Raw genomic sequence first — 11,435 nt, 5'->3', positions numbered from 1 at the left:
ACATGGGTCACCTGAGGTAGGTTATATGCAGACGTTCTGAAAAAAAATGTGATTATTGTTAACACAAAAAGAGTACATTTGAGCACATTTGGTCTTTACAAAGAGCTGATTACAAAAACACACTCTCACACACATCAAGAGTAGCACATAACAGAAACATGAAAAGCTAGGACACTAAGACAGGACAGATTTGGCCTATGTAACGAGTCAGCAGTTTTCTTTTAAAAGCTACAGTTAAAGGGACATACTGAACAGTACTAATTATATTGTCACAAATATACAGTTATACTTTTATCCTCTTGTTGTCTTTAATATGTTCTGAAACATTTAATACTGCCAGAATCACACCGTCAAAAAGTGTAAAAAAAGTGTTGTTAAATGCTCATCATTTCAGTTTTGGAAATGGTATTTTTTTTTCCCTAAATGGGGAAAAATAATTGATGGTAGTGCAGCAGAAAGCCCTTTTTTGTCTAATACAATGCACGTACTGATTGCATGCTCTGTCCCTGACCCATTTTCAGAGATAAAACACATAGCTGCACGCTGCACATGCTAAGGTCACAACAGCTCTGCCACAGAGGAGGGCAAAATTCACATCAGGTGTTTATATGTGATATGGTCACAATGAGAATTTCAGGGTAATAAAAAGGTGTATGCTTTTTATTTATTTACTTATGAAGCGGAGACATTGACACAGACTAATCTGTCCACATCCACAGCTCAAATCCCTTTTTTGCAGTAATCAGTTACGAGTGACTTAAATGTAGCAGTAATGAATGCATAGTGGGACTGATGTGTTATAACCTCTTAAAGAATGCAGCTCTGTAAACACAGCCCCATTGGTTTAGCCCCTTACACCTTGTATGTAGGCCCACACTTCATTCATAACTACATTACTCCCATAATTAACAGTAATTCCACAGGCCCTAAAACAGAACCCACAAAATAGGTCCACCAAAAATGCCTAGCAAATAATTCATAAGGAATTCTGCAGTGGTGATAATAACAGAATATTAAACATAGGGTTCAAGAGAGTTATTGATCAAATCCAACGACAGGAGGAATAATCTCTTCACACTCAGTGACCAAGTGAAGTCTAAGTGACGATTTCCAATCACAACATCAGCAGCAGCCTACTACTAAGTATATACTTTTAAAATGCTTAAATACAGTGCAGTACACAAACACACCAGTGCTGTGGTATGTAATTTTTCATTTACTGGCATGATTTGACAACTTCAGCTGCTCTTTACATTTCATTATGATTGGACTAATAGAATTTCTATATACCAACTAACATCCAATGGTTCTATGCTTCTCCTGTAAAGTTGCCATTGGGGAGAGATGAGGCTTTGTTCTGACAGGAATAATATTGTCATCATTTTTTACTTTTATGACTCATTCAATAAGTCATTTACTTTATAGTAGTAGTAGTTATTTACTATATATATATGCGCTCATGCATTTACTCATATATTTACTCATATATATGCATTTACTCATGGAAATAAAGTTCCAACATTTCAATGATACAGCTACAAACCCAGTTTCACACAAACACATTATCAGACTGCATGGTGATCAGATCTGTATGACAATTTCCTGGAATGGTGACACCACTCCACTGACACATTATATGCAGCGTCTTGTTATATTGTTACATAGGCAGTAGTAAGTCAAGGTCACTAGTGGTGTGATCCTAACCCATTACAATTCCAAGCTTATTTCATCCGAAGGGTTATTAATCAGTAACTATATGGAATGCAATGCAAACTGGTTGCCTTATTTCTAAGTAATAGAAGTGTGTAATAAAAAACCTGTACATTTTAAAGATATATTACTACACATTCATCTAAACCCCTTTTAACCATGTGTTGCATTACTAATAACAGTCTCAGTAGCCACCTTAAAGCACAACGTTTGTCCCTTTTTTTTAGATAACAGTATATCATGTACTGCCAGACAAGTATCAGTGTTTGATAAGTGTTTTTTGACATTACAGCTTAATACATCTTCTGATAAGTGGGTGATAATTTAGCCATGCAGTTTTGAATCCACCCTGTCACGTCTGGATCTTCTACATCTACCAGAACAATGACAGAAAATGAATGTGGCCCCTTTGTTGTTAAATTTTAATGTGAACATCTCAAAACACTTAGGCCAGTATGTTCTTATGATCTTTAGAAATATATCATAGGATTAGCTCATACATTTCTATAAAACACCATGGGGCCACAGCAGGTGAGAATCAAGGTAACCTGCTTAGATTGTGTATCGGAGGAACCAGCACTGACACTGTAGCATCCAAGTGAGTCTCTGAAAGTTGTGGAAATGAGTAACGGCGAATGGCACAGGCTAACCAATGCGATTCCCAGTGAGTAAAACAAAATTCAACAGTATTGCCTTATATAATCCCTGCTGTGAAATATCGAGCTGACATGCTAGCTAGCTTCTTTCTAAAAAGAGGTTAACGTCCACATGAGCTCATAGTATAAAAAAGCCCAGCTTTTCCCAGCTTGTGACATTAGCTCCTAACAGTGTTCATGAGAAGGCAAAATTCATCCGTTTGTGATGAATTTTCAACGAAGATGCAGATATGGTTGACGTAATTTGCTTGATCTTTCATTATGAGATGAGAACTTGTCATGTTTAAACTGGTTAATGTGTAATGCACATTTTTAATGAACCCCTCAACACAAACCAAGGCTAAGGTGTATTAATCGCCAACTACTATTCTTTGGTACTAGAAGTTTGTAACAACACGTTTGGCCTGCAGGCAGGTTAAGGGGTTCAGTAATGTTAACTGTGGGTGCTCACAGTGGGCACTGCCTTCCTAAAGTAGGAGAGTGAATAAGCTAAATATTGCAGATCTGAATTCAAAGGACCAGCAGGCCAGCCGGCGAAGCATCATGACAGAAACATCAAGCAACTAATTCCTACATTATTATTATTATTATTCATTTGCAAACCTTTTTTAAGTTGCAATATGCTAATAACTGACTACACCCAAATATTCCCAGCAATGATAAATACAGTTTCATCTTTCACACAATGTTAAAAGGGTGCTTTTCAGGTCCATGCTGATTGGTGAGACACACTTTTGGTCTTGACTGAATGACTATATTGGGGATGAAGCTTTTTTTGCTAAACTGTCGCAGAAGTTTCATGGGTTGACAGGTGTGAGGTAAGCTGGAGAACATGCCCACGACTTATTTGAACTGGTGAAGCCCCTTCGATGAGTGGAAAAAATCATCAGCGATGAAAATGTGTTACACCAAAGGAGGTCTTTCCATTTTTCAGTGAATAGTAAAACACACATGTGTGTGTGTGTTCCTTTTTTACTTACTGCTAGAAAAGTCAGCAGAAAACTTGGCCATGTTTGCATTGTAACGCTCAGTCTGGACAGTCCCTAAGCTGAGCAGAGCACATTGGAAAGATGTGTCCTTGCGCATCACGTCAACTGTTGCCTTAAATGTACTACATCAGCGGCGTTAACTGAAAGACACGTGCTATTCTGCTCCATCAGTGTCCAGTGAATGCGCGGGTCTAGTGGCTTTATCCTGCCTCACACTGAGGGCACTCCGCGAGCGTCCACGTCCGTCACGTGCCGGCGCTTAAACAGACGGAGACGGACGATGCCACAGTAACACCAAGAAACCCCCCCAGCACTCTGCTCGCGTCACAGCCTTTATTAGCGACGGCTGTGCCGCTCTTCGCAGCCAAAACGAGACCAGACAAAAGGGCAAAAAAAGGGAAAGGGGGTTGTGCGCGCGCGAAGTGGAGGAGACGTGTGAACCGTCATGTCCCGCGTCTATTATTACCCCCCCCCCAGTCCCGCCCATCCCCCCCCCCCAAACACACACACCCCACACCACCACCTCCTCGAGAAATAAGGGGCAATGACAATAGTTCTTCCTAAAACAGCATCCAGCCCTTCCATCCCTCCCTCTGTCTTTCTGTCCTTCACACTCTTTTCGTCCGCGCCTAGGGTCACGTAACCCAGCGCTGTAGGGCACGGTGCCACGAGGGCGTGCACGCGTGCGCGCGCGCACTCACGGGCGTCGGAGCTTCATTACTGGAGAAGGAAACAAAAGCTGAAATTAGAGTCAGACCAGACACACACACACACACACAGAGAGAGAGAGAGAGAGAGATAGAGAGAGAGATGAATGGGAGTTCTGGGGGTTGTATAAGAGTTCTTTCCAAAAAAAGGGGGGAAACAGTTTAGTGAATGAAGGTCATTGTTCAGTTTGTCCCAAGATAGATGGTCAGCTGTTCAAGCTTCAGCAATGGAACATGCACCAGAGAACAGTGCAGCGGTCAGCTCAGCGGGTGTACATCGAATCTGCTTCACAGGTCACCGTTAATGAACACTAAATATAGATGCTAAACATAAACGGCACATAAGCACATGGTGATCACTTTCACCCCCCGCCCCCCCCACAACACTACCACCACCCTACACCACCACCACCAGCCCCATTCAAGTGAAGAATCCAGTTCATGTACAGTATTGTATATGTACTGAATGAGCGTCTACAGGCCTCGTACCAATACACAGCAGCAACAGGAGTATCAGGAGGGCTCCTAAACTCTTCGGACCCCTGTCCTATCCTGTCCTATCCTGTCCTGTCCTTCACTTCATCTCTTTTGGCAAGAACTGTGTTGATGTGACACATTTGAATCATGTAAAAAAAAAAAAAAAATGCGGCTCAATCAAAGCAGCTGGAGTCTACTTTCACAGCAATTGACAAAATAGTGTCATCACATGTGGTTATGACGACTTCCTCTTTAATTCCCCCCTGAGCCCCCTATACAGTAAAGGACCCGGTGCTGAGGGGAGTTCAGAGTGAACTCCCACTATCAAGGCTGCACCAGCACCGGGTGCACAGCGAGCTCAACGTATGGCTGATCCTAACATGTTTACTAAGTGCAGTTACACATTACTAACTAAATCAATATGCTTTTGGAACAGACAGTATTTATGTTGAGCTCAGAAGCTACTCAAAGCAGGTGGGTGTTATGATGAAACAACGCCTGATCTTGCATCTAACCCACATATATTGTCTGTGCAACTGAATAAACCCCTCTTCAACTCCCTCGCCCTCACGAATATATATTTGGTTTTATAAATGAGCAAAAAAAAAAAAGGGTTGTTTGGAGTGGAGCCTTTCTAAAAGGATATTTAACCTCTTAAACTCCCCTGAACCACTGATGGTTTTTGGCTTTCTCTCCCACCCCTATTATGGCTTAAGACCCTTTATTAGCATGTAGTTACTAATTAGTAATCCTTAGAGTGTAATAAAAGTCTCACAAAGCATAAGAAGGGGCTAAAGGACCATTTACAAGAGTGTTGACAAAAAGAAATTCAGATGGTTCTATGATTGATGGTTCATGGTGCTATACAGAACCATTGCCTTTACTGAAAAATGCACTCTATACTGTACTCTGCTGAAGAACCACTGAAGAACCCTTTTTATGGGTGTATGACATTTGCCTCGCCAGCTGAAAAAGCAATAGAAACTATGGCCAGCACTGAAACCTGATGGCTTTGCATGCTAATGAGAACTGGCTTAATGGTTTTAGCATCAGATCCCATTCGTTTCCTATGACAACTAGATCTCCTTAGAAAACCATCCAATGGGTCTAGAATCAACCATAAGGGTCTTCAGCTGTATCCTTTACAGCGTGATATTAACTCACACTGGAAAAGTGTGATTCCTGACGTAGATGTGGGGTTTAAGAGGCTGCACATGAATAAAGACCATTTATTTCTTTTAGTTGAAGCTTGTGTTTGGACTCACGTAGAATCACTTGCCCCATCCGGATCATAATTTTACAGAGCATCAGCTGACCACTGTACAGCTTCATTGTAACACAGAACCGTTTAAAAATTTACACAATCCAAATGTGTTACACCAACACACCTCCTGCCAGAACCGGTGAACTAAACAGCCTATAGTGTTTATATTACATATTTAACTCATGTGCAACAACGTATCACCCTTTAAGAAAGCACGAGCCGTTCATACAAGAGGTTCTCCATCATCGAGAAGAACCACTGAACCAGGTAACGAACCAAAACAAGCAAGTCACAGGTTCAAGAACTCTATAGAACTTTAGCAGCCTTTGAAGATCCCGTGTTTAGGGTGAAGTGATCTTAGTTTAGTACATTACTGTACACTGATATAACGAGTATTAATAAACGGTAATAATACATGTATAACACGCCTCTATTATGAAGTACACGGGTGATCTGAGAGTGTAACTCGTGGTGATTGCGAGTTTTACGCACACACCTAATCCTGATTCTCATAACCGGTGCAAACCCCGCGCTGATCTCCGGCACGCTGTGTACCGACGTGTATTGCGTGCGCGCTGCGCTCTCCAATCAGCGCCGGGCGGGATCCCCCACTCCTTCTTTTCGGAAATCATTCATGCCGCCGTCAAACATTAACGCGCCGGCGGCTGCGCGCGCCTATAAATACGGCAGGGCGCGCGGCAGAGCGGCAGTCAGTCGAGTTCACCGGACAACGCGAGGCGAGCCGCGCTAAGCTCCTCCTCCGCCTCCTCCTCCTCCTCCTCACTCAGCGCGTTGCCATTTATTTATTTGTACAGCTATTTATAGCAGCTCTCCACTTCTAGTTTTCTTTCCTATCACCACTACGTCCTTCTTTTCTGGAATGACCGGAGCGCCCGTGAAGTTCTTGGTGTGCGTGGCGGCCCTGGGTGCGCTCGTGCCGGCGCCGGGGCTGCGCGCCTCTCCGCTGGCGGCGCAGGAGCCCATCCGCTGCGCGCCGTGCACTCAGGAGCGCCTGGACGAGTGTCCGCCGGTGGACGCCAGCTGCAAGGAGGTGCTGCGTGAGCCGGGCTGCGGCTGTTGCATGGCGTGCGCGCTCGGCCGCGGGGAGACGTGCGGCATCTACACGGCGCCGTGCGGCTCGGGACTGCGCTGCCTTCCCCGGCCCGGAGAGCCGCGGCCGCTGCACGCGCTCACGAGGGGCCAGGCTGTGTGCACCGATCCCGCCGAGTACGAGCAGGAGCAGAGTCAGCGGACGCCAGGTACGTCGCTCTTACACCTCTCTGTTGCACGTCTTACCATCTCATCCCACCCCCCCCCACCACATACCGCCGTGGGTGCGCGCGTGACGTAGCCCGCACGTTGTAATCTCGTGCGAGATTTCATCAGCGGTGCGTTGAAACGAGCGCATCACTCTCACAGGAGTGAACCATTGCATCAGCCCTGTCTCTTACTTTTACGCGTCACTGTGCTGACGTAATAGGTTTTAGTAAGGTGTCGTTGCATTCAATGCATTTCTGTTTCAGCGTGTGTGTGTGTGTGTGTGTGTGTGTGGACAAACGCCGGTGACCCGCGTGAGCTTACAATGGAAACTCTCCCCTTTCTTTCCTTCTCCAGATTTGTCCGAGCTCGACACGGAACCCGCTTCGACTCTGTTCGTATCCCCTCACGGGAAGCCCCTGGACCCGCGGCTGATGTCCGCGCAGGAGAGCATGAAGTCCAAAGTGAACGCCTTCCGCAGGAAACTCGTGGAGCAGGTGGGCGGAGTGCAGCGGGCGCACACACAAACGCGCTATTTTAAGACATTCATATAGGTTAAATCAAATCTAGAGGCATCTCTGTTTATCCGTGGGTAACCTTCCGAGCCACTAGAGGGCACTAGAGCACTTGTTTGGCTCATAGTTGATAGCAAGCAACTAAAAGACACGCACTTGTACAGGAATCAGGGGCTTTACAGGGGCTTTACTGGCCTTCCTGAATAAGACATGTGATGTTGTAGAAATGCCTGGTCTACACAGATGACCTGTTAAGCATGGTGTAGTTAGTTTAGATCCGATCTAGAGTGCAGTGGCCGCAGTCAGGTTCCTCACAGGTTCTTTTGCAGATTCATCCATACAGCAGCAGACCTAGCTTATTTTATGTGAAAAAAAAACCCAGTAGTAACCATGCCATGCCCCTCTTCGTTTCCAGGGTCCCTGCCACGTGGAACTACAGAGAGCACTTGAGAAGATTGCAAAGTCCCAACAGAAGCTGGAAGACAAGCTGACCAGATTCTACTTGCCTAACTGTGATAAACATGGCCTATACAAATCCAAACAGGTAAGCAAACAGCAAACAAGAACTCACTGTATGTGTGATTGTGTGTGTGTGTGTGTGTTTGGAGTGGGTGCTTTAAAACCCTTTGATGAGTAAACCAGACACTGATTCATTGAGAGTTGAGAGGAGTTGATTCATTGGGCATCATTTCCAATTCTGTTGAATGAGTTTGATCCTTATGTGTTTCCACATGAATCAGCATAACTGTTTCCTTCCTTTCATTTATTTATTTATGTATTTTTGACAGCAATTATGCTGAATCATGTGAAAACGCTGTACACACTTGGATCAAGCCAGTTCAGTTCACTTCAGTGTGCATGCACAGTTGTTTAAGGCTGATGTCATTGCTTGGTAACGTTAAGCATCAAACCCGCAACTCTACTGTGGCATGAAGGGCTGGCGAAAGATGCCAGCAGCATGTGTGTATGTGTGTATGTGTGTATGTGTGCCTGAAGGCCTTCATTACTGACCCCCGCTGCTTTGTCTCTTTGCAGTGTGAATCAACTCTGGATGGTCAGAGGGGGAAGTGCTGGTGTGTGTCATCGTGGAACGGGAAAAAGATTCTTGGATCAAGTGAACTGCCCGTAGACAGCGAATGCCCCCAGGAATTCAATCACTGATCTCTCTCTCTCTCTCACACACACACACACTTACACTCTTAAAACTCTTGAAGAAAAAGGTGCTACAGAACGTTCCTTGAGCCAAACGTGGTTCCAAACCATGACATTACTCATAGAACCCTTTGTAGCTCCTTTATTATATATATATATATATATATATATATATATATATATATATATATATATATTTATATATATATATAAAAGAGTGTTTGCATGAGGAACTCTTCCTCTGATGGACTACATTTCGACACACACACACCCACACACACACACATACATACAGAACTTTAACGCAAAGCCACTGATTTCTTTTTATATTTTCTATTTATTTATTGTAGCCTACATGGTGTTCTTTGATTCAGGTACACTTGTTTTTTAATTGGTGAATACTAGTTCACTAAATCCACCAAAAAAAAGAGGAAAAAAGAAAAAAGAAAATCTATTTTTTTTCTGAAAGGATTATGCATATGTTTATATTTACATAAAGCATCCATGTGTATTTATTTCAACTGAATGTATTCATATGATTTTTTTTGGATAAGAATATTTATTCCTTATGCCTTATTCTTATTGTTATTATTATTATTATTATTATTGTTATTGTTATTGTTATTATTATTATTTTTTTTGTATGATGTACAAATGTGTATGTTCTGTGTTTTTATTATCAGTGCCAGTTGTCTTATCTTTCCAACAGTCTGTTGGGAGGAATCTAAATGGAAAAAAAAAGCACTGCATGACCAAACCACTTTGTCACTGCCGACACCTTTCCACATGTCTTCCGTTGTTATACCTTATACCGTATTGTCGCTGTCACGCAAAAAGCCTCTTAACTCAAAAGAAAAAACCCTTCTTAACTTTCAATGGAAGTCAATTTTTTTAGCTGGAAGATTTTATTTCAAGGCATTGTGGAGCATTTCTATTGGTCCATTCTTCATAAAATTTGGACATAATGTTAATTTACAAGCCATTTTTGTTTTGTTTTTTTACGGGGCAGCGGCAAAAATATATGTACACTTAAAAAATAACAGTATGTGCTGTTACACTGCCCTCAGTGTCTTATTTCTTTGGGATAGCACTCATGCTTTTGCAGAAGTTGGTTAGCCATGTAAGCAGGACTAAATTTCTTTCTTGTCTTCTCTTCATTCAGCAGTGCATGATGGGTATTGGTCTTCACAGCTTCTGAAACGGGTAACTGCCTGTTCCTACCTCTGTTTTTAAAGATTTATTGTCTCTGTGTTAATATTTTGGGGAGCCTTTTTTTTGCTTTCGCCAACATTGCTGTTTTAACCATGAACCTAGGACCACTTGAGGTTTGGCCGGCATCGGCTTTTTTTTTAAACTGTCTGAACGTGTGAATGCGAATGGAGCGAGATATGGCGCGAGATATGGCGCAAGTGTCTGAGCGTGATTGGAGTGAGATCGTTGTGAGTAAATGCTGTGGTTTGTTCCTTGTTTTAACAGTGTGGTTTCCACACTCATCCGCTGCGAGGAGGTGGGACTCCACCACTGTTGTTACTCCAAAGCAATTGATCAGTGTAAATATGTCTTTTTAATGAAATGTAATTTCAATAAATTGTGGGGGAAAAAGACAAAGTTTGAGATGAATTCCAGGCTTCGTTATTGCCGTTGCAGTAAATGAGTGTGTGTGGTTCAGTTGCGGTGAAATACGAAACAAAGCATGAAACTCAATTTGCGAAACGTAGGGCCAAAAAGTGCATAATGTAAAACCTAAGACAACATAAGCCACAAATATGCTTTCCTCTTAGTCTCTCTCTCTCTCAGTCTCTCGATTGATATACCTTGCCAAATCATGATTATGTTCTGTCTTGCCTATTTTTAAATCTGCCTGAGGGCAAAACTCTGTGTGTGTGTGTCCTTATCGTGGTAATCTCAAATGGAGCTGCACACTAACTTTAGCTCGGTATTTTGGGGGAACCAGGCTCCGCTTACTGCAGTGCCTTTGACCTGCTCTGTGTTTGTACTGGTCGGGCACAGGAATGCCCACTCCCTCCTTTACCCGAGTGAGCCGCCTCTCCGGCACCACCCCCGGCACTTTTTCCAGCTTTTGCACTTTTACACATACAAATCATTGTATCTAAAAAGTAGGTCCCAACGAGGAACAGGATTTGTTGCACCTGAAATGCTCTACTGGTTTCAACTAATTTATGAACAGTGGCACCACCTATGTCTGTGGTTAATCCTAAGGAACCCCAAGATAGCCCACATTCTGAGTTTTTACTCTATCCCCATCCAAAAATGGATAAGGCCAAAATTCTGGACCATCTGGGATCCCTAGTTTAAAAACCACCGGTGTATATGACAAAGAGAGGGAAATAATAATGAGGATAATAGGATGTCTTTTTATTGGATGAACAATTTGGATAAACCTTTCCATTGCTTCAGGTATTCCTTGAAATTGACACGAAGATTCATTCCCTAAATGAGAAGCATGTAGCCTTATGGTTGTCAGGCATCAACAAGCTATCTATCTCAACACACTGTCATAATAAAGCCTATAATATAATACAGCACAACAAATACAGCTCTGGAAAAAATGAAGATACCATGTTTTGGGAGCCATTGTATTCCAGGCATTTCATCAAACAAAGCTGAGGTACCTGAATGTGCAGGTATGAATGGCATAAAGTCACCCAGCAGCAATGAGAAAGACTAGTGGAGAGCCTGCCAAGACA

The 11,435-nt window shown here is 43.0% G+C and overlaps 1 protein-coding gene across 1 annotated transcript; it reads left to right on the top strand.

Annotated features, from left to right (window-relative positions):
* Window positions 1–6,457: 6,457 nt before the first annotated feature.
* Window positions 6,458–10,329, top strand: igfbp1a (insulin-like growth factor binding protein 1a). Its single transcript, XM_072681560.1, has 4 exons — window positions 6,458–7,062; window positions 7,418–7,557; window positions 7,991–8,119; window positions 8,611–10,329. The coding sequence occupies exons 1-4, from the start codon at window positions 6,684–6,686 to the stop codon at window positions 8,734–8,736; spliced, it is 774 nt and encodes a 257-aa protein (XP_072537661.1). The 5' UTR covers window positions 6,458–6,683; the 3' UTR covers window positions 8,737–10,329.
* The last annotated feature ends 1,106 nt before the right edge of the window (window positions 10,330–11,435 follow it).

Source organism: Salminus brasiliensis, chromosome 1, assembly GCF_030463535.1.
Source record: "Salminus brasiliensis chromosome 1, fSalBra1.hap2, whole genome shotgun sequence".
In the NCBI taxonomy this organism is placed as follows: domain Eukaryota; kingdom Metazoa; phylum Chordata; class Actinopteri; order Characiformes; family Bryconidae; genus Salminus; species Salminus brasiliensis.
Note: the sequence above shows the minus strand (reverse complement) of the source record. Positions and strands in the feature narration are given on the sequence as shown.

What these genes read in the sequence shown, in the direction of transcription:
- igfbp1a (XM_072681560.1), top strand. Translation starts at nt 6,684, where the DNA reads ATGACCGGAGCGCCCGTGAAGTTCTTGGTGTGCGTGGCGGCCCTGGGT. An exon ending in GCAGAGTCAGCGGACGCCAG is followed by an intron (nt 7,063 to 7,417) that starts GTACGTCGCTCT and finishes TTCCTTCTCCAG; the next exon opens with ATTTGTCCGAGCTCGACACG. An exon ending in GCAGGAAACTCGTGGAGCAG is followed by an intron (nt 7,558 to 7,990) that starts GTGGGCGGAGTG and finishes CTTCGTTTCCAG; the next exon opens with GGTCCCTGCCACGTGGAACT.